The 21,734-nt window shown below is 38.1% G+C and overlaps 2 protein-coding genes across 5 annotated transcripts in view; both read left to right on the forward strand.

The window, feature by feature from the left end:
• Positions 1-11,138, forward strand: part of LOC128686111 (orphan steroid hormone receptor 2) — a 565,796-nt gene extending 554,658 nt beyond the window's left edge. For all 4 annotated transcript variants that reach the window (XM_053772796.2, XM_070083300.1, XM_070083301.1 and 1 more), the window contains 3 exons: positions 1,281-1,389; positions 2,857-3,014; positions 6,840-11,138. In XM_053772796.2, coding sequence (XP_053628771.1) covers positions 1,281-1,389; positions 2,857-3,014; positions 6,840-6,932 — 360 coding nt within the window. In that variant the 3' untranslated portion in view covers positions 6,933-11,138. The remainder of the gene's footprint in view (positions 1-1,280; positions 1,390-2,856; positions 3,015-6,839) is intronic.
• Positions 11,139-12,296: 1,158 nt separating this feature from the next.
• The window catches only part of LOC128685962 (translocation protein SEC62), a 118,913-nt gene continuing 109,475 nt past the window's right edge, over positions 12,297-21,734 (forward strand). The window contains exon 1 of the mRNA XM_070083305.1: positions 12,297-12,436. Coding sequence (XP_069939406.1) covers positions 12,392-12,436 — 45 coding nt within the window. The 5' untranslated portion in view covers positions 12,297-12,391. The remainder of the gene's footprint in view (positions 12,437-21,734) is intronic.

The raw sequence follows: 21,734 nt of genomic DNA on the forward strand, positions 1-21,734 counted from the left end.
GGACTTGCCAGAAGCCTTTATCCATGCCCTTAAGTTATTGTAGTCTTGAACTTAGTGTATATAATTAAAACCTCTTTGTTTCGGTCTCTTTTTTATATACCGTATTTTGCGGCTTATTAGACGCATTTTTTTTTTATCATAAAATGTCTCCAAAACCACCCTGTGTCCTATAAACTGAAGATCAGTGACAGGAGCTATAAGTTTGGGGTGTGGGGTGGGCTGTAGCTCTTCCATTTACATCCAGTGCCGAACCATTGAATCTAAAACAAGTCTTATAAGCAGCGTCTTATAAGCCGCGAAATATGGTAAAATGCTTAATAATTTCCAATTTTTTTTTTTTTTTTTTTTTTTTTTTCAACAAGTCGGCCGTCTCCCACCGAGGCAGGGTGACCCAAAAAAGAAAGAAAATCCCCAAAAAGAAAATACTTTCATCATCATTCAACACTTTCACCACACTCGCACATTATCACTGTTTTTGCAGAGGTGCTCAGAATACAACAGTCTAGAAGCATACACATATAAAGATACACAACATATCCCTCCAAACTGCCAATATCCCAAACCCCTCCTTTAAAGTGCAGGCATTGTACTTCCCATTTCCAGGACTCAAGTCCGACTATATGAAAATAACCGGTTTCCCTGAATCCCTTCACTAAATATTACCCTGCTCACACTCCAACAGATCGTCAGGTCCCAAGTACCATTCGTCTCCATTCACTCCTATCTAACACGCTCACGCACGCTTGCTGGAAGTCCAAGCCCCTTACCCACAAAACCTCCTTTACCCCCTCTCTCCAACCCTTTCGAGGACGACACCTACCCCGCCTTCCTTCCCCTATAGATTTATATGCTTTCCATGTCATTCTACTTTGATCCATTCTCTCTAAATGACCAAACCACCTCAACAACCCCTCTTCTGCCCTCTGACTAATACTTTTATTAACTCCACACCTTCTCCTAATTTCCACACTCCGAATTTTCTGCATAATATTTACACCACACATTGATATTATATATACAGGTGCACGTCCCTTTATCCGAAACCCTTGGGGCCTGTATTGTTTCAAATTTCAGACTTTTTCGAATTTCAGAATAATTCTTAACACTGCCACGTGGCAGTGTGACCCAGCACAGAGATGACTCCACACTCCACAAAAAGACTTCGGTTTTCGGAACTTTTTGAATTTCAGTATTTCAGATAAAAGGATGTGGATCTGTATTTACAATCTAGTACATACTTGTATTTGTCTATGAAATAAAAGTGATTATGATGTTTTCAGGTTTCTGACCACATAAATCGCCTACAAGATTTTGTAACAGCAATGGCTAAACTTCAACCAGATGAGCATGAATATGCATACTTAAAAACCATAGTCCTCTTCCAATATGGTGAGAAAAATAAACACATTCATTTGTTTGTTGTTCTGCTTTTACCAAAAATAAAAGTGTTTACTATATAAATGCTACTAGTGAAATACGTAGTAGAGAGAATGAGCATGGTTTATAAGATATATATGAAAAGTTTCACTTTCAATACACAAATAACCCGCACATAAAAGAGAGAAGCTTACGACGACGTTTCGGTCCGACTTGGACCATTTACAAAGTCACACAGTGTGACTTTGTAAATGGTCCAAGTCGGACCGAAATGTCGTCGTAAGCTTCTCTCTTTTATGTGCGGGTTATTTGTGTATCGTTCCAGTCACTGTATTGTGCCTTTTTTTGTTATTTCACTTTCAAAAGAGTATCTGATTTAGAAGTTATGTTAATATGAAGAATGATAAGTGGCATGAAATAAAATATGTTTAGAATTCCCTTTATAATGTTGCTATTATTTTATTTGAAAACAAGTGCTAAATCCATATGGCTCATATAGCACGACAGTGGATTGTATTGCAAGGGTAGGGATGAGCAGAGTGGAGGTTAGTAAGGGTATAAAATGAATGTTATACTTGGTGACTAAACAAATGTCTGCAGAGGAGAGGTGAAATTAGTGTTTATAATGTCACATGAAGTTGACAACCAAAGCTTGGAGCACATTGAAGCTTTTAGCAATGTTGACCACAAGTGAGCTTTGATATGCAATCACAGACAAAGAAGTTATATTCCTGATTGATAAGTGTACAGTGAGTATTCCTGGGCCCAGAGAGGAGATTATCGGCGTGAATGATGTGTGATTGGCATATTCCTCATCGTAATAAAAAATTTACAGCTTTTTATAAAAAGTTGAGGGATGTTCTGGAAACAGAATCAACTGATGCTTGAATATACATACATGTATAGTGTCTATATATACAGTACACATTGTAGACGTTCATTTTGTGTACAGCACTTAGATACCTAATTGTTTACTGTACTTTATTCTTTCTTCTTCTGTCAACAAACTGGCCATATCCAACCAAGGCAAGGTGGCCCCAAAAGAAAAACAAAAGTTTCTGTTTTTAAATTAGTAATTATATAGGAGAAGGGATTTACTGTATTCATATAATGATAATTATAATAAACAATAATAATAATAATAATGTTTGTTTCTTTAGTAGTAACACATAATAGGGGCTCTTGAGACAGTTGTGATATGGAGGCCACATAAGTGAAAGAATAACTGTAAGAAGTATTTGAATAGATATAACACAGGTGAAAGGAAGGTCATTTGGGAGAATTACACAAGGAGCACTGCAATTAATAGTTTTTGCCAAAAAAAAAAAATTGTGTAGTAGAAAATTAGATTGACAAATATGAAAAAAAAAATACCATTTCTACCTTCAAAATTATATTTCTTGGTTGACTTTAATGCTCTGTAGCTGAGCAGAGGTAAAAACCAAAATTATATTCCTAAATACCTTACCATATCCATAGAAAATGTTCAAGGAGGGAAACGAAACCAGATAGAAAGGCTGCAGGAACGAGCAGCACAGGAGTTGCGGCATCATATTGATGACTCTTATCCAGACACACCTGAAAGATTCTCCAGACTCCTCCTTAAATTACCAACGCTCAAAGCACTCCAGCCACAGGTAAAAACAAAATATTTTATGCCATGTACCATATTCAAAATATTCAGTGCAATGAAAGTTTTATATAAGACTTACTACTCCTTGTTTAAATTATATTAGAAATGCAATAGTTTTCTTCGTAAACAAACAAAACTAGAAATGCCTGTAATATTTATAGATAGCAATAGTTGCATAGAATGAAAAAATGGAAGAGAATAAAAGAAAATAAGTGTCAATTAAATGGAAAAAATTTTTAAATGGCAGATCACTAAGTGATATTGCTGAAACATTATTTATCACATGCCCTCTAGTGATATTAGTGTACTGGTACTTTTGTTTAATAAATGTATGAAAGAGGGGAAGGTACCTAGGGATTGGCAGAGAGCATGTATAATCCCTTTATATAAAGGGAAGGGGGACAAAAGAGATTGTAAAAATTATAGAGGAATAAGTTTACTGAGTATACCAGGAAAAGTGTACGGTAGGGTTATTATTGAAAGAATTAAAGGTAAGACAGAATGTAGGATTGCGGATGAGCAAGGAGGTTTTAGAGTGGGTAGGGGATGTGTAGATCAAGTGTTTACATTGAAGCATATATGTGAACAGTATTTAGATAAAGGTAGGGAAGTTTTTATTGCATTTATGGATTTAGAAAAGGCATATGATAGAGTGGATAGGGGAGCAATGTGGCAGATGTTGCAAGTATATGGAATAGGTGGTAAGTTACTAAATGCTGTAAAGAGTTTTTATGAGGATAGTGAGGTTCAGGTTAGGGTGTGTAGAAGAGAGGGAGACTACTTCCCGGTAACTAAACAAATATCTGTGGAGGAGAAGTGAAATTAGTGTTTATAATATCACATGAAGTTGACAACCAAAGCTTGGAGCACATTGAAGCTTTTAGCAGTGTTGACCACAAGCGAGCGTGTGTTAATTTTCAAAGATAACAATACAGTGGACCCCCGCATAACGATGGCATCGCATAGCGATTTTTCCGCATAACGATTACTTTTATCGCAAAATTTTTGCCGCGCATACCGATTAAAAACCCGCATACCGATTTTCGTCCGAGACGCGTCCAATGTGCCCTCAGCCAGCCTCACATGTGCCGCTCCGTCCCATTGTTTACCAGCCAGCCTCCGCGGTAACATCCAAGCATACACTCGGAATATTTCGTATTATTACAGTATTTTCGGTGCTGTTTCTGGAAAATAAGTGACCATGGGCCCCAAGAAAGCTTCTAGTGCCAACCCTACACCTCAAAGGGTAAGAATTACTATAGAGATGAAGAAAGAGATAATTGATAAGTATGAAAGTGGAGTGCGTATAGCCGACCTAGTCAAGCTGTACAAGAAACCCCAATCAACCATCGCTACTATTGTGGGCACCAGAAAGACAATCAAGGAAGCTGTTCTTGCCAAAGGTTCAACTGTGTTTTCGAAACAAAGATCGCAATTGATGGAAGATGTTGAGAGACTCTTATTGGTGTGGATAAATGAAAAACAGATAGCAGGAGATAGCGTCTCTCAAGCGATCATATGTGAAAAGGCTAGGAAGTTGCATGAGGATTTAATTAAAAAAATGCCTGCAACTAGTGATGATGTGAGTGAATTTAAGGCCAGCAAAGGTTGGTTTGAGAGATTTAAGAAGCGTAGTGGCATCCATAGTGTGATAAGGCATGGTGAGGCTGCCAGTTCGGACCACAAAGCGGCTGAAAAATATGTGCAGGAATTCAAGGAGTACATAGAAACTGAAGGACTGAAACCTGAACAAGTGTTTAATTGTGATGAAACAGGCCTGTTCTGGAAGAAAATGCCAAGCAGGACCTACATTACTCAGGAGGAAAAGGCACTCCCAGGACATAAGCCTATGAAAGACAGGCTTACTTTGTTGATGTGTGCCAATGCTACTGGTGATTGCAAAGTGAAGCCTTTATTAGTGTATCACTCTGAAACTCCCAGAGCGTTCAGGCAAAAGAATGTCCTCAAGGATAATTTGTGTGTGCTGTGGAGGGCAAACAGTAAGGCATGGGTCACTAGGGAATTTTTCTATAACTGGTTACACCATGCATTTGCCCCCAATGTGAAAAATTACCTAACTGAAAAGAAATTAGAACTTAAGTGCCTCCTGGTGTTAGACAATGCCCCTGGTCATCCTACAGACGTGGCAGAGCGACTTTATGGGGACATGAGCTTCATTAAGGTGAAGTTTTTGCCTCCTAATACCACTCCTCTCCTGCAGCCCATGGACCAGCAGGTTATTTCCAACTTCAAGAAACTGTACACAAAAGCTCTGTTTGAAAGGTGCTTTGTAATGACCTCAGAAACTCAACTGACTCTAAGAGAGTTTTGGAGAGATCACTTTAATATCCTCAATTGTGTAAACCTTATAGGTAAGGCTTGGGAGGAAGTGACAAAGAGGACCTTGAACTCTGCTTGGAAGAAACTGTGGCCAGAATGTGTAGACAAAAGGGATTTTGAAGGGTTTGAGGCTAACCCTGAGAATCCTGTGCCAGTTGAGGAATCCATTGTGGCATTGGGAAAGTCCTTGGGGTTGGAGGTTAGTGGGGAGGATGTGGAAGAGTTGGTGGAGGAGGACAATGAAGAACTAACCACTGATGAGCTGATAGATCAACTTCAAGAGCAAGAGGCCAGACCTGAGGAAACTGGTTCAGAGGAGGGGAGAGAGAAATTGAAGAAGTTGCCTACTACAAAGATAAAGGAAATCTGTGCTAAGTGGCTTGAAGTGCAAACCTTCATGGATGAAAATCACCCTCACACAGCTATTGCAAGCCGTGCTGGTGATTATTACACTGACAATGTTGTGAAACACTTTAGGCAAGTCATAAAGGAACGAGAGGTACAGGCCACTATGGACAGATATCTTGTGCGAAAGAAGTCCAGTGACTCTGAAGCTGGCCCTAGTGGCATTAAAAGAAGAAGGGAAGTAACCCCAGAAAAGGACTTACTACCTCAAGTCCTAATGGAAGGGGATTCCCCTTCTAAACACTAACACACTCTCTCCCCTCCTCCCATCCCATCAATCATCACCAGATCTTCAATAAAAGTAAGTGTCATTTAATTGTGCATGCCTTTTTCAGTTTGTGTGTATTAAAATTAACATTTCATGTGGTAAAAAAAATTTTTTTTCATACTTTTGGGCGTCTTGCACGGATTAATTTTATTTCCATTATTTCTTATGGGGAAAATTCATTCGCATAACGATTATTTCGCATAACGATGAGCCCTCTTGCACGGATTAAAATCGTTAACCGGGGGTCCACTGTACTGCCTTTATTCTATTGGTGTCTTAAATTGAGGTTAATAGTTATTCAGTGCATTTTTGTCAACAATTATTTGGTTCTTTACTCAGTAAGCAGTTGTCATTGAATTTCATCAGATGGTTGGAAAAGTTCCAATGTTGTACACTTGTGTTGTTTAAGTTGTTACTTGTGCATGCTTTGATGTCTTCTTTCAGACATGTTCTTAGGTTTTGTGCTGTTTCACCAATGTATACCTTGTCACAGCATCCACAAGGGATTATGTAACCCCTATGTTGATTGGTTCATAAAATATAATAAAATAATTTTTTTATTTCTTATGAGCAAGGTTCTCCATTTTGGTCCTGGTGGGGTCTTTGATGGATGTGCCGGTTGCTATGGTGGCTCTAGCGAGTACTTTTAAGATTTTCAAAATTTCTTTAAGTGATACTGTATAGTGTTCATATGTCAATGTTTTCAGTTAAATACCTTGTTTTATGTTTTTAATTAAATACAGAATACAGTTATTCTTTAAAATTGTCCCATGTTAATCCCTGTATTAAAATTCACCATCATTTTCTATTTTACAGGTAATGGAGGAGTTGTTTTTTGCAGGCCTAATAGGAAATGTACAGATAGACTCTGTAATTCCATATATAATGAAAATGGAGATGGGTGAATAGTTGATTGGAGTGATGAAGACATGGAATTGTCTGCCAAAGAAAATATTATTGTCATAAGATTCCGAAAGTTGGTGAGGAAATTAATCTTCAGAAAGAGAGAGTGTCGTCGGTATGGTCAGCCTCATGAAGTATATAGAAAGTGAAAAGACATTATCCAAAGTTGTGGTGTGTGGACCTCGGGTGTTGGGGCAAGTCGCACTTGTTCAAATAAACAAATAGATGGTAATGGCCAGGATGATGATAAGTTGAGAATAAAAATGTTGAGAAAAGAAACCAGTGACTACTTGTGCTGTGGATTTGTACTTGATGGGCTTTTCTTAAGAAAAAAGTCAAGTTTAGAAGGCATTCATTCACATGTTTTAAAGATTTGTTGCTGCTATTCTTCTGTCAACAAGTAATCTTTAAATTTTGTGCTGATTACTGTTTTCTGATCTTGATCTTTTTTAATGTTCATCTCCAGTGGATCAGGGTACTTTCATAAGCATTATTTTAAGTATATTTGCAGTTGATGTACAGAATGTTTTTCATCACAAACAGCCTATTACTGTGTAATAAATTAAGGCTGTTGTTTATTATCATTACAGAAATGTGATTATAGGCCAGTTTTTGCAATTGCTCCAATGTTCATGGAAGACATTGATCAGATTATAGACAGACAACTTTGCTACACAAGGCTGTGTGTAAGTAAAGCTTATTATTATATATTGAGTATTTAATGATAAGTTTTATTGAGACAGTACAAGGGTCACAGTTGTTGATCTCACCACAGCATAGTGCTGAGCATGAAAACTCCGGGCTTCCATGAAATTTGGCATGGCCAGCAATAGACAGATTTAAAAACTGGTGCAAAATGAAGTGTTATCTTTACACTACATATATGAATTCTTGTCATATGGTCAACAATTGCTGGCCAAGTCATTATGGTGTGGGATGATTGATGAAAATTATAGCATAAACCTGAATAAAAGCACAATTTCATATTATATACAGCATGTCACCCGTACGTTGAGTTTGGCTACCATTATCATCAATCAAATCACAGAATTAAATGATAGGGTCCAGATAACACACTCAAGATTCTCCCAAGGAATGGTCTTAGCATATTTTTATCTTTTTAGACAGGTTGAGAACTAAACCTTTACAAATTAAAACATATGTAATATGGACACAGGGCATACCATATATTTGATGGTTAGGTTATATTTGTACGTACTTGCATCCGAACCAAAGCATACGAGTGTACTATTTAACCATTCAGATTAATTTGACAGAAAACAATAGTTTACCACAAGACAAGAAAAAGAATAGATTTAAGCATTATTCCACTTTCTTTGTATGATTGGAATGCAAGTGAGAACAAAATGTGGTAAATGACTGAATTATTCTACATCAAATGTAAATGAATAAATTGTATTCATTGATCATTTACAGTACATATACTGTATGTTAATGCAACTGCAAGGTGTATTTTATTTCTCTTTCACTAATGTTTTAAATATAATTAGGATTTATTATTTTATTGTAATATTCTGTATATAGGGTGGTGCTTTTAGTGAACATATTCTCATCTAATTATCATTTATCATGATTGTTTAGGATTTTTTTAAATAGATGATACAGTAATATTATGTCAGTATTATTTGTGTGATGAATTTTAAAGTTTTGTGTAACAATTTTTAAATTGTTCTCTTGGTTGAGGCAGTAATACATTACAGAGATATTCAGTTATTTTGTCACAGTTTAACATCTTTCTGATTTCTCATATGTCTTCTCAAACTTTTAGATTGACAAATAAGTGATATTTTTTTCTCAAAACAGTTTTTCTCCTGATATTATTCCCCCTCTATACTGCAGAATAAAAGAAAATTAATATTGTTTTGAAGATAATTTAAAAAAAAAAACCCACAGTGCATTAATTCAAATTTTTCCTGTCTTCAGTGTTTTAATTAAACAACTGGTGGATGTGACTTTTTTGCAGTTTTTTTAACTGTAAAACAAATATACAACTGCTCCTGATAATTACTCTAGTCTGGCCTCATCAGATATATTTGGCATTATAATGTTGCTTTAGATTAATATCTTGGCTTTTTTTTTTTAATATATTTGTCAAGTCAAAACTGGTTGTAACTTGAATGTTACCTAAGACTGATTTCATTCTAATATGTTAATTTAAGACATTTACAAAAAACAGTCTACTGTTGTTGTATATATATGTTAATTGGAAGTTCTTTCCAATATTTTTAATTTTTTTTTTTTCAAAAAAATTTGGTGTTCTCCAGAAGTCATTATATGTACAAGTTACAGTAAAATAATGAATACCAGATTTTACACATTAATGAAGAAGACAAGTTTGTAGAATTGTTTCGAGAGAATAAAAGATCAGTCACTTGGCAGGGACGAAGCTTGAATCAGGGCCTCAGCACACTTCATGACAGGGGCCACAGTAGACATGTCATATCAGGGCCACAGCACGTGTGTTGTCATGTCAGGGCCACAACAGACATGTCATCATGTCAGAGGTCACAGCATACATGTCATGTCAGGGCCATAGCACACATTGTCATGTCAAGGCCATAACACACATGTTGTCATGTCAGGGCCACAGCACACATGTCATGTCAGGGCCACAGCACACATGTTGTCATGTCAGGGCCACAGCACACATGTCATGTCAGGGCCACAGCACACATGTTGTCATGTCAGGGCCACAGCACACATGTCATGTCAGGGCCACAGCACACATGTTGTCATGTCAGGGCCACAGCACACATGTTATGTCAGGATCACAGCAGACATGTCGTCATGTCAGTGCCACTTAACACATGTCGTCATGTCAAGGTCACTGCACACAAATTTTTAAAAATCAATGATATTTGATCATTGAAATTGTTTGTTCTGCAAAGTCTCAGTTTTAAGAAAATGTATTTTTTTATTTATAATTTGAGAGAGAGAAAAACGATGTGCATTAGCAGAAAGTTGACACAGATACTTTTCTTACTTTTATAATTCTTGAGCTTCATCCCAGCTTTTTGTGGATTAGGCTTGACTCTAATATTGTTAATTTACTAAGGTAAAATTGATTAAAATAACCCAAAAAGCTGCATCAAAACTGATCTTTATACCAGAATCACACACAGTGAGATGGCAAAACCCTTGTTAATATGTTAAAAGTGAATACGTCACCGGTGAAAAAATTGCACGTACGTAGTGAGTAAATTCCACAACTCTGGCAGGAGCAACAATTATTAGCTAAAAAGGTAAAAAAAATTTTGGTCCCTGCATTCAGTAATTTTGTGATGTCTAGTCACTGTTTGCTGTGGATGATGTAAATGACTTTTTTTTTTTTTTTGTTATTAAAAAAATTGACTTAGCCAATGACAGTTAGTGGCTAAACTATGCAAAAGGTTCAGTCATCATATAATCAAAAATAAATCTGTTAAATATCAAACCATAGATATAAGTTTAATTTTATTACAGGAAATGACAGTAATCAGTGACAAAGAATAAAATGGAATTTAGTGAATGCAGTAATAGTTATATATAAACTGAGCCAGATTTAAAAATCTGACACATGCTAAGAATTGCTGAGCCTGTCACAAAGTAATTATTACTTTATTCAATACTGTAACACGATGAGATGTAATCCCGGCAATTAAATCATGCAAGGTTCTTCCGTTATATTGAGTGAATTATCAAAAGATAGACTTTCATAATGGAAATGCCTTAAGAAATACAAATCACATTTTTGTATATGAAAGATTGATCATATTTTTGTATGAAATTTTGAAAAAATATAAAAGTTTCTGCTGCTCATGTACTGATACACAATGGAGCTTCTCAGTTGTGCATAGATGTTTTGTGACAATGGAGGGTGAACCTTGTGAAGGTAAAGCAAAAGGTTCATGATCAATTGTTCCATCACATAAAACATATGAATTTGAAATGGACACAAAAGGGATGGTAATCAAGATACAGTAATAGTTATCAGATAAAAATCTATATTTTATATAGTTATAATAATCATATGATCACAAAATGTTGTCCACTGTTTACATTTTTGTGTCTGTTTCAAATACTTGATGTTTTTTCCATGGGAAACACCCTTGTATATATCATTTAAGAACAACAATCATCAATCGTTTGTCTATTTCATTATTTCTCTATGATGTAATTATGTATTTCTTAACATAAATTTTAAAAGACAGAGTTCTTATACTTATTATCCATTATTAATCAACATGCTATATTCACTGGTTAAAGTAACTTTATGTAAGAATTCTTAAGCAAGTGTTCCAAATGCCTTGTAAAGACAGTTCATCACTTTGAATATGGCTGAACTATAAAGATACTATTACCTGTGTGGCCTCTCCATAAGGGAAGGGAAATTCATAGAGGGTGTTTAAAGCCAAAAGTGATTCAGGAAAACCTGTTAGACAGATTTGAGTCCTGGCAGTGGGTAATACATTGCCTGCACTCTGAAGGAGAGGTGGTATATTGCTGCTTGGAGGGCTGCTTGAATTGTGATGTTGCACACTTCTGGCAAGATAACTGTGTAGATGAATAAAGTTTCTCTTTTTTTAAGGGTCACCCTGCCTAGGTAGATGATGACCAGTGTGGTCGATTATTATTATTATTATAATCAAAAAGGAGCGCTAAGCCACCAGTGTGGTCGAAGAATGCAATTTAATCATAGTAAAAAAAATATTTTCCAAATACTTTTGTGATGTATCAGTCATATTCTCAAGGAATACAATAAAGGAAATAGGAACAGGCAACATATACATTATACAGAGGAACTGCAACTAATAAAGTGTACAGTTTTGATAATGTATATTCAGTAAGCTTGGGTTCCTGTGTGGAAAATTCCCTTCTGTGCCTTGGACATCTCCATTTTTTAGGGGAGGCCAATCTTGGCCCTTCTTTTTGTTACACCCACCCATGTGGTTTGTTTATGGATGTTTCCCATACCACTGCTCCATATTTAAGATCTTTTCATTATTTTTTCTCATTTCTTTGTATTACCATGGCACCAACAAGACATACTAATGATGCTGAAGCCTGGAATTATGCCTAGTTTGGAAAAAAGGTCGACTTGCTTAAAGGTGGTGACTGTATAGTGGAGGCAGTTCATGCATCCAAGTCAACATGCAGCAGCAACCAGAATTTAAGGTACAGTAACAAAAAAGCTGTTTTATATAACCTTTTAAACTTAGCAAATTGTATGTTGAAGCTATAATGGTCACCAGTGTACTATTGAACCATACCCATTTTCTCTGGAAGTAATGTCTTGCCAGTTTTCTTTGGAAGGTTCTGCACATTGTGCACTCTAAAATGCATCAACAACCAATCCTCTCCCAGGTCATGGTGGAAAGTGGTGTTAGGTGGTGGTGATAGCACCTTTGTTATGCAATACTGTCCATAGGTGATGGTGAAAGGGGGTGATTGATAGCTGTCAGGTGATGACAAATGGTGGTGTTATGTCAACAAGCAATGACAGCTACAATGTAAAGTATCAAAAATTTTTTTATTCTTGACAAAATAAGCACTTAATTGTTTTTTGGAGGTAGAATCTAACTTTGTTTTTCCCATATGTTATTTACATTACACAGTCGATATTAGGAATGTAGTCTGTGCATTTTGTAAATATTCACTGAATATTTTTTTCAGCCATGTACAACAATGGTTATGTTGTATGTCTAGCAAACATAAAGAGGTAGTTCTTTTGCTGGGTCTTTGGACACACATTCAGGACAACAAACCTATAGACTCAGCCAGTTGAGCTGCCATTCACAACCTCTCGGTCTTTCACAGGGAGTGGCTCCTTTTTTCAAATGATTTCCCAGTATCCCTCAATAACAAATTGTTTTCCATCATACCATAATTAGTTCATGACCATTTTCTGTCCATCACTGTTGAATATAGGAAACTTTGTTCCTATGATTACAAATCAGATACCACATGAAAAACCATCTAGTCTCTCTGCCAAGATTGGCAGGTTAGGTTAGATTAGGTTGTCTGTGCTATATCCTAATAGATTGTTCTGTCTATGAGAGCACACAAAATTCACTTTTGATATCTCTAATGCCCCGGGATGCACTTTAACCCTGTGACTGTAGCAACCCCAAATCCTGAAGTGTGTCTCTGTTGCAAAATATTTGAAAAAAAAAAAAAAAAATTCTTATGAAATGACAGAGAATCTTTTACCAATGGTAATGACACCAAAAGTACGAAATTTGATGGAAAACTTACGGAATTACACTCTCACGAAGTTAGCGATCTCGGTGATATATACACATCGGCGATTTTGCCCACTTTGAGCCCTATTTTTGGCCAATTCCGTTGTTCCAGTCAACTAAACTCATAGCTATTTCTTTAGAACTCCATTTGTTCTATCAATTGAGTACAAGAAACTGTCCATTTATCGATTTCAACTACCCAATAAAGTGGTCAGAAATTGGCAATTTGGCCAATTTCATGCAAATTAAAAAAGATACCAATTTCAAAATAGGGTCCATAATAAACAATAGAGACATTCCTGGAACTAAAGTAACATTTTCTCTGTTCATTAGTCACATCTCCAGGCTCCTCTTATATTACTCTTGCTTTCTATTTTGAATTTTTATTCACACAAAAAATAGAAGATTTACTGTTATGCAAACTACTGCATTATTGTAAAAATGGTATAAATAATATCAATGCACTTGTGAAAGAATACTATTAGACTCACCAGTTGACGTGTATTGGATGCGTGGCGTGATTTGTTTACTATGAACATCGGCAAAAATCGAACATTTCCGCTACTTTGAGCTCAATTTCAAGGTCCTTTTCAATATAAAGCTAATCAAAATCATCTCCATTTCTGTAATATGTCTTCCATTCTATCAAATGAGACCAAGAAAAAGAGAATACAACCATAAATACTTTACGAAAATACACCTCAAAGTCAGCTTTTTAATCCAAAAACACAGTCGAAGTTTTTTTCTCTTGTTATGCACTGTGTGCTGCAGGATTTTTTTTATACTGTGCACACTGACCACATAGACTAATTCTCTCACATGTGGGCCTACCAGCTTCCTCCTGGTTGATTTAAGCCGCTAGAATTTTGGCATTTTAATGTGTCAAAAACACTGGCTCCTAAGATGTATATATACGACAAAAACAGTCAAAGGGTTAAATGACCTCCTAAATGAAAGTACACTATCTTTAATGCAAACACTCTATTTTTTTTTAACAGTAACCTATTTCACTGTCAGTTACCATGTCAAAGTAAATTTGTACTGTGGGATGGTCATCATTTTTCAGATAGTCTTCCTCACATAATCCTTTGAGAAATGAACAGGAGACTTCTGCAGCCAACTCAAGGTCTTTCTGTCTCTATATTTCAGAAACATTGGCCTTGCACACATACTGTTGTTTCCTCCATTCAAGGAAGATGGCCAAAATGACATGTGACTGATTTTCATGTCCATCAGCAATTTTTTTGGCGAGGGACAGCTACAAGAATGCTGTCTACTTTACAGAGGTTGCAGTACTGCTAATTGTTTGGTCATCCTGTGAAGAGCTGTTATCCAACTTCCAAATGCCTTACTGTATGTGTGACTACAGCCCACAGTGACACCCTCTTGTAGTTCCTTCACACTTAGCTGTGTCAGTTGTGTGGGAGATAACACTCATCCCCATCCCTATCTTGCAAGGCTTTCATATAACCTGTTAACCTGACCCTCCAGTGACACCTATTTTATTCCTGTGCCCCAGTGCACAATTATTTTTAAGGCCTTCCTTATCTTTAGCCACTAATACCTCTTGGAGCTCTACCACTTCCACTATCACAGTGAAATATGGAGGTCATGTTTTTGTCCTCAACACCCCAAAAATTTGAGTGCACCCTGCCTCTGCCATGTGTCAAAGGACAGATGTTGCTTGCCTAGTTGTACCTCTATTTATGTCTGTTGCCTTCAGTCACTCCTTGTTCTAAATGCAGTTCATGATGTATCAGAAGGATTCATTAGAGCTTGTGCTTCTATAGAGGCTACTGCTTCACTGCCCTCTTGCAAATGTGAGCTGTCTTGGGAGTGCAAGCAACTCCTTATGCTCAGCTGTGAATCTGCTAACCATCCCAGACATTGTGATGTGTATTGCTTCAGTCCCTGTGCCTTCTATTCCATTCCTCACTTGCTATGTCACTTTGATTGTGTTTTCTCTTTCCCCACGCATAGTTCCTTAATCCATCCTTTTCTTTGCAGTTGCTTTCCGACTTCTCCAGATATGATTGACTGCCCATCTTTTTTATAAATGCATTTTTACTATCCTTTTCTTTATATCTATAATCCAGTGAAATAGCAAAGGATACAAGAACAACAGGGAGAGATTCAACTGTTGATTTTTCCAAGTTCCTCCTGTATGTACTGTATTTGTCTCCAGGAAACCAAGCTTCATCACATGATCAGACTTCTTGTCTCTGATTATGCTCCCACACTGTTGACCCTTGATGCTTTGTATAATGAAAGTATACTTCATGTACATACTGGTATTCTTGTACACTAGCTTATGCTCAGACTATGATACACTATATTCCTGCCATGTTTGTTTAGGCAAGTTGTATACAATATGATGAATTGGTTATGAGCAACTTGGAAGAAAAATGATGAAGAAAATATCAGGGTGGTTATATATGGTGGGGATTTATAAATGAAGAACTGATGTGTGTAGTGAATGTTCATAATTATTAGAGGGGGGGGGGGGGCAGGAGGAGAAGAATTGTTAGTACAGTACAGAAATGTCTGCATTGTTTATTCTGGACCCTATTTTGAAATTGGCATGTCTGGAAATTTGTGTGAAATTGGCCAAATTACCGATTTCTGACCACTTTACTGGGTAGTTGGAATAAGTAAATGGGCAGTTTCTTGTACTCAGTCAACAGAATAGAAGGAATACTAACAAAATAGCTATGAGTTCGGTAGACTGGAACAAGGGAATGGGCCAAAAAATAGGGCATAAATATCGCCATTGGGTTAAGTGTATTCTACTCTAACAACTCTGGGATCTGGCAAAATCACTAATTCAGCATCCTGCAAGTCCTGATGATGCCAGATTAGTGATGGTCAACCTGTACAAGGAAGTGAAGTGGCTGGTAAGGGAGATAAAAATGATACAAGTTGGAATGTATTGAGCAAAAAGTGGTAAGGGAATACAAAGAAATATACAGTACAAGTATAACTAAATTTTGCTGAGAATAAGTAGTAGTTATAGAGAAATAAGGTGATAAAACCTAGGGAGAAAATGCAGTAATCAGTTAATGAGAAAGAATTTAAGATGCTGGATAAGATGGTAGAGACACAATAATAGGGAATGAGTGACTATTTAAAGAAGCCTTTAAATGTATTGTTGGTAATGAAAAGTATGGGACAGGAAGGAATGGAATTACTTAGGAGGAAGAAGAGAAAAGAACAAACAAAACATTTTCCAATAAAAGTGCAACGATTAAAGGAAACTAACGTATTGTACTAATTTTTATTTAAACTTTACTTTTGCACCTCTGCTAATCCCAAACTTTGCAAACCCTTACCCTTCATTCACTCTTAATCTTTGTACATTCCTAACTTGTCGGTTTTCTAAACCATTTACGTCATATCTGTCAGACACAGCAACATCTTGGAATATTGATACAGGGAGTTCTTCAGCACTTGCCTAACCTATAGGCATGATCTACTTACACTGGTGGAATTTTCCACTAGTGACTCCACTTCCTGTTGCTTCAATTTACCTGTCTACAGTATATAAGCAACTTCTCTACACGTATATGTAATGTACTTTAATTAAGACTGATAGCCCGAACATATTGACTCATGTTACATTTATATACAAATGGAATCTCTATGGCATAACATTTGTATAAGGTTGTGGCTTTATAGTTGAAACACACCCAATTGTTCCAAGGAACTGGATCTGTGCTCTAATTCTTTGAAGTGAGTCTGATAGCCATCCATTTCCCCAGATGCTGTATGACCCTCTATGGGTTTAGCACTTTATGAATGTAATAATAATAACACCCAATTGCTATTTAATAAAAACGGAGTTTGTCCGACAAAATGTTGGACAGTTGCTCCAGTCATGTGACTGCAAACTCACTACAAAATTATTAATAAAATGAAGAGCAGGGACAGTCAAAATGCTACTGTGAACATCGAAGAAGGGACAATAGCAATGGGGAAATAATTTTCATGAAGATCATTTACAACTGGAATCACAGTCAAGATCAAGAGACAAGTACGTATATAGAGAGGTCAATACTGGGGTGATTATGAGATCCAGGGTTCACTGGGTTGAACCCTGACATCGAAAGCATCAAGCATAAACAATAGTGTGTGAAGAGATTGTGCCAGACAAGGAGATGGTCCTGCCTGGTAAGAGGTTATACTACCTAGCAGGGAGGTAGCACTGCCTAGCAGAGAGGTGATGCTGCCTGGCAGGGACTTAATACTTACTGGCAGGGAATTAATGCTGCCTAACAAGGAATTAACATGGCCTGGCAAGGAATTGGTGCTACTGGGCAGAGAATTAACACTGCCTGGCAAGGAATTGATGCTCCCTGGCAGGGAATTAATGCTGCCTGACAAGGAATTGATGCTGCTTAGCAGGGAATTAATGCTGCCTGATGTTTACCTGGAAAGGGTTTCAGGGGTCAACGCCCCAGTGGCCCGGACTGAGACCAGGTCTCATGGTGGATCAGGGTCTGATCAACCAGGCTGTTGCTGCTGGCCGCACGCAAGCTGACGTATGAACCACAGCCCGGTTGGTCAAGTACTGACTTAAGGTGCCTGTCCAGTGCCTTCTTGAAGACAGCCAGGGGTCTATTGACAATCCCCCTTATGTATGCTGGGAGGCAATTGAACAGTCTTTGGCTCCAAACACCTGGAGTTTACCTGGAGAGAGTTCCAGGGGTCAATGCCCCCGCAGCCCGGTCTGTGACCATGCCTCATGGTGGATCAGGGCCTGATCAACCAGGCTGTTACTGCTGGCTGCATGCAATCCAACGTATGAGCCACAGCCTGGCTGGTCAGGTACCAACTTTAGGTACTTGTCCAGTGCCTGCTTGAAGACAGCCAGGGGTCTACTGGTAATCCCCCTTATGTATGCTGGGAGGCAGTTGACCAGTCTTGGGCCCCTGACACTTATTGTATGGTCTCTTAACGTGCTAGTGACACCCCTGCTTTTCATTGGGGGGGATGTTGCATCGTCTGCCGAGTCTTTTGCTTTTGTAGAGAGTGATTTTCGTGTGCAAGTTTGGTACTAGTCCCTCTAGGATTTTTCAGGTGTATGTAATCATGTATCTCTTCTGCCTGCGTTCCAGGGAGTACAGGTTCAGGAACTTCAAGCGCTCCCAGTAATTGAGGTGTTTTATCTCCATTATGCGTGCCGTGTACATTTTCTAGGTCAGCAATTTCACCTGCCTTTAAATGTGCTGTTAGTGTGCAGCAATATTCCAGCCTAGATAGAACAAGCAACCTGAAGAGTGTCATCATGGGCTTGGCATCCCTAGTTTTGAAGGTTCTCATTATCCATCCTGTCATTTTTCTAGCAGATGCAATTGATACAATGTTATGGTCCTTGAAGGTGAGATCCTCTGACATGATCACTCCCAGATCTTTGACATTAGTTTTTCACTCTATTTTGTGGCTGGAATTTGTTTTATACTCTGATGAAGTTTTAATTTCCTCATGTTTACCATATCGGAGTAATTGAAATTTCTCATTGTTGAACTTCATATTGTTTTCTGCAGCCCATTGAAAGATTTGGTTGATGTCCGCCTGGAGCCTTATTGTGTTGTCTCTCAACATTCCCCTTCTTTTCATCAGGGGAATGTTGCGTCTCCTGCCGAATCTTTTGCTTTCATATGGAGTGATTTTCGTGTGCAGGTTTGGTACCAATCCCTCCAGGACCTTCGAAGTGTATATTATCATGTATCTCTCTCACCTGCATTCGAGGGAATACTGATCAAGGACCTTCAACCATTCCTAGTAGTTTAGGTGCCTTATCGCACTTATGTGTGCCATGAAAGTTCTTTGTACACTCTCCAGGACTGCAATGTCACCAGCCTTGAAGGGGGTCATTAGTGTACAGCAGTATTCCAGTCTAGAGAGCACAAGTGATTTGAAGAGAAGCATGGGCTTGGCATCCCTAGTTTTAAAGGTTCTCATTGTCTGTCCTATCATTTTCCTAGCGGATGAGGTACAGTGGACCCCCCGAGTTTCGTGATTAATCCATTCCAGAGAGCCCACCGAAGGTCGAAATTCACGAAACTTGAAACCATTTTCCCCATAAGAAATAACGGAAATAAAATTAATCCGTTCCAGACACCCAAAAATATTAAAATAAATTTTTTTTTTCAAATTAAATAAAGATTTACATAATAAAAACAATCAGAAATCAAGTACATGCATTTAAAATAATAATAACATTACACTTACCTTTACTGAAGACTTCTGCATGGATGGAAGATGGGAGGAGGGGATAGGAGGAAGGAGTACACTATTGTTTGGAAGGAGAATCTCTTTCCATTAGGACTTTAGGTAGCAAGTCCTTATCTGGGGTTCTGGGGTTACTTCCCTTCTTCTTTTAATGCCACTGAGAACAACTTGAGAGTCACTGGACCCCTGTTGCACAAAATATCTGTCCAGAGAGGTCTTTTTCTGGCGTTTCTTTAAGATTTCCCTGAAGTGGGACACAACACTGTCATTGTACATGTTGCAGATATGGCTTGTTTCAGCTTGGTCAGGGTGATACCTTTCAACAAAACTTTGCAACTCATTCCACACTGCACAAATCTCCTTAATCTTTGAAGAAGGCACCTCATCCACTCCCTCTTCCTCCTCCTCTGAACCAAGTTCCTCGGCTGTGGTCTGATGCTGTTCCAGTTGAAGCTCTTGCAGTTCGTCAGTGGTTAGCTCTTCCCTGTGGTCCTCCACCAACTCTTCCACATCCCCGTCAAAATCCCTCTGGATCATGTTCCTCACTTTATTTACCAAAGGGCTTGCACTAGCTTTCCTTGGGTCAATGATGACTTATTTAGCAGTTGCAAGCACAAAAAACAACGGATTATTATGAAATGTATTGTATGAACCCACGGGGTGATGGTCATGTGTTGGAAAACAATGGCACACTGAGCGTGAATGGCGTGGGAGACTGGCTTGGTGTGGATGGTGACGGGCGGACGGGTACCGGACGGTCGCCGAAACACGAGTCTTTTCACGAAACTCAAGGCCAAATTTTACAAAAAAAAAACTCGCCGAAGGCCGAATTTCATGAAAGTCGAGGCTGCCAAAACTCGGGGGTCCACTGTAGATACATTGTTGTGGTCTTTGAGGGCGAGATCCTCTGACATTATCACTCCCAGATCCTTCACGTTACTTCTCCGCTCTAGTGTATGGTTAGAATTTGTCCTATACCCTGTCCTATACCCTATTCCCATATCTGACTAGTTGAAATTTCTCCTCGTTGAACTTCATATTGTTTTGAGTGACCCATTCAAAGATTTGGTTGATGTCCGCTTGGAGTCTTGCAGTGTCTTCAATGGAAGTCACTGCCATGGTGATCCAGGTGTCATCTGCAAAGGAAGACACGGAGCTATGGCTTACATCTCTGTCTATGTCAGAAATGAGGATAAGGAATAGAATGGGAGCGAGTACTGTGCCTTGTGGAACAGAGCTTTTTACAATGGCTGCCTGGGACTTTACTCTGTTTACTATTACTCTCTGTGTTCTATTTGTCAGGAAGTTGTAGATCCATCTACCGCCTTTTCTCGTTATTCCTTTATCCCGCATTTTGTTAACAAATTGTTAATAAATAAATTACACTATGGTCACACTTGTCAAAGGCTTTTGCAAAGTCTGTGTGTACTACATCTGTATTTTGTTTATCCTCTACAGCATCCAGGACCTTCTCATAGTGGTCCAGTAGCTGGGACAGGCAGGAGCAACCTGCTCTAAACCCATGTTGCCTGGGTTGTGTAACTGATGGGTATCTAGGTGGTTGGCTATCTTGTTTCTTAGAACCTCTCAAAGATTTTTATGATATGGGATGTTAGTGTTGTCGGTCTGTAGTCCTTTTCAATTGCTTTACTGCCACCTTTGTGGAGTGGGGCTATGTCTGTTTTTTTTAGTGTGTGTGGGATGACCCCTGTGTCCATGCTCCCTCTCCATAAAATGCTGAAGGCATGAGATAGGGACTTCTTGCAGTTCTTGATGAACACGGAGTTCCACAAGTCTGGGCCTGGGGTAGAGTGCATGGGCGTGTCATTAATTGCCTCTTCAAAATCTTGTGGAGTTATAATAATATCCGAGAGTTTTGGGATGACCAAATTTTGGGTTTCGTTCATAAAGAATTCATTTGGATTGTCGACCCTTAGAGTGGGCAGTGGATCGCTGAACATTGAGTCATATTGGGACTTTAGTATCTCACTCATTTCTTGGCTATCATCTGTGTATGTCCCATCCTGCCTAAGCAGGGGCCCAATACTGGATGTTGTTTTTCCCTTAGATTTGGCATAAGAGAAGAAGTATTTTGGGTTTTTTCAATTTCCTTTATGGCTTTTAGTTCTTCCTGTGATTCTTGTCTCCAATAAGATTCTTTCAGCTTAAGTTCGATATTTGCAATTTCATTGACTAGTGCTTCCCATTGTATTTCAGATGTATTGACCCCACTCAGCAGCTCTGTGACTCTTTGCCTTCATCTGTATAGGAAACGTCTCTCTCTTTCTAGTTTACATCTTCTCTTTCTTTTTCTTAATGGAATGTGTCTTGAGCA

Source organism: Cherax quadricarinatus, chromosome 9, assembly GCF_038502225.1.
Source record: "Cherax quadricarinatus isolate ZL_2023a chromosome 9, ASM3850222v1, whole genome shotgun sequence".
Classification (NCBI taxonomy): domain Eukaryota; kingdom Metazoa; phylum Arthropoda; class Malacostraca; order Decapoda; family Parastacidae; genus Cherax; species Cherax quadricarinatus.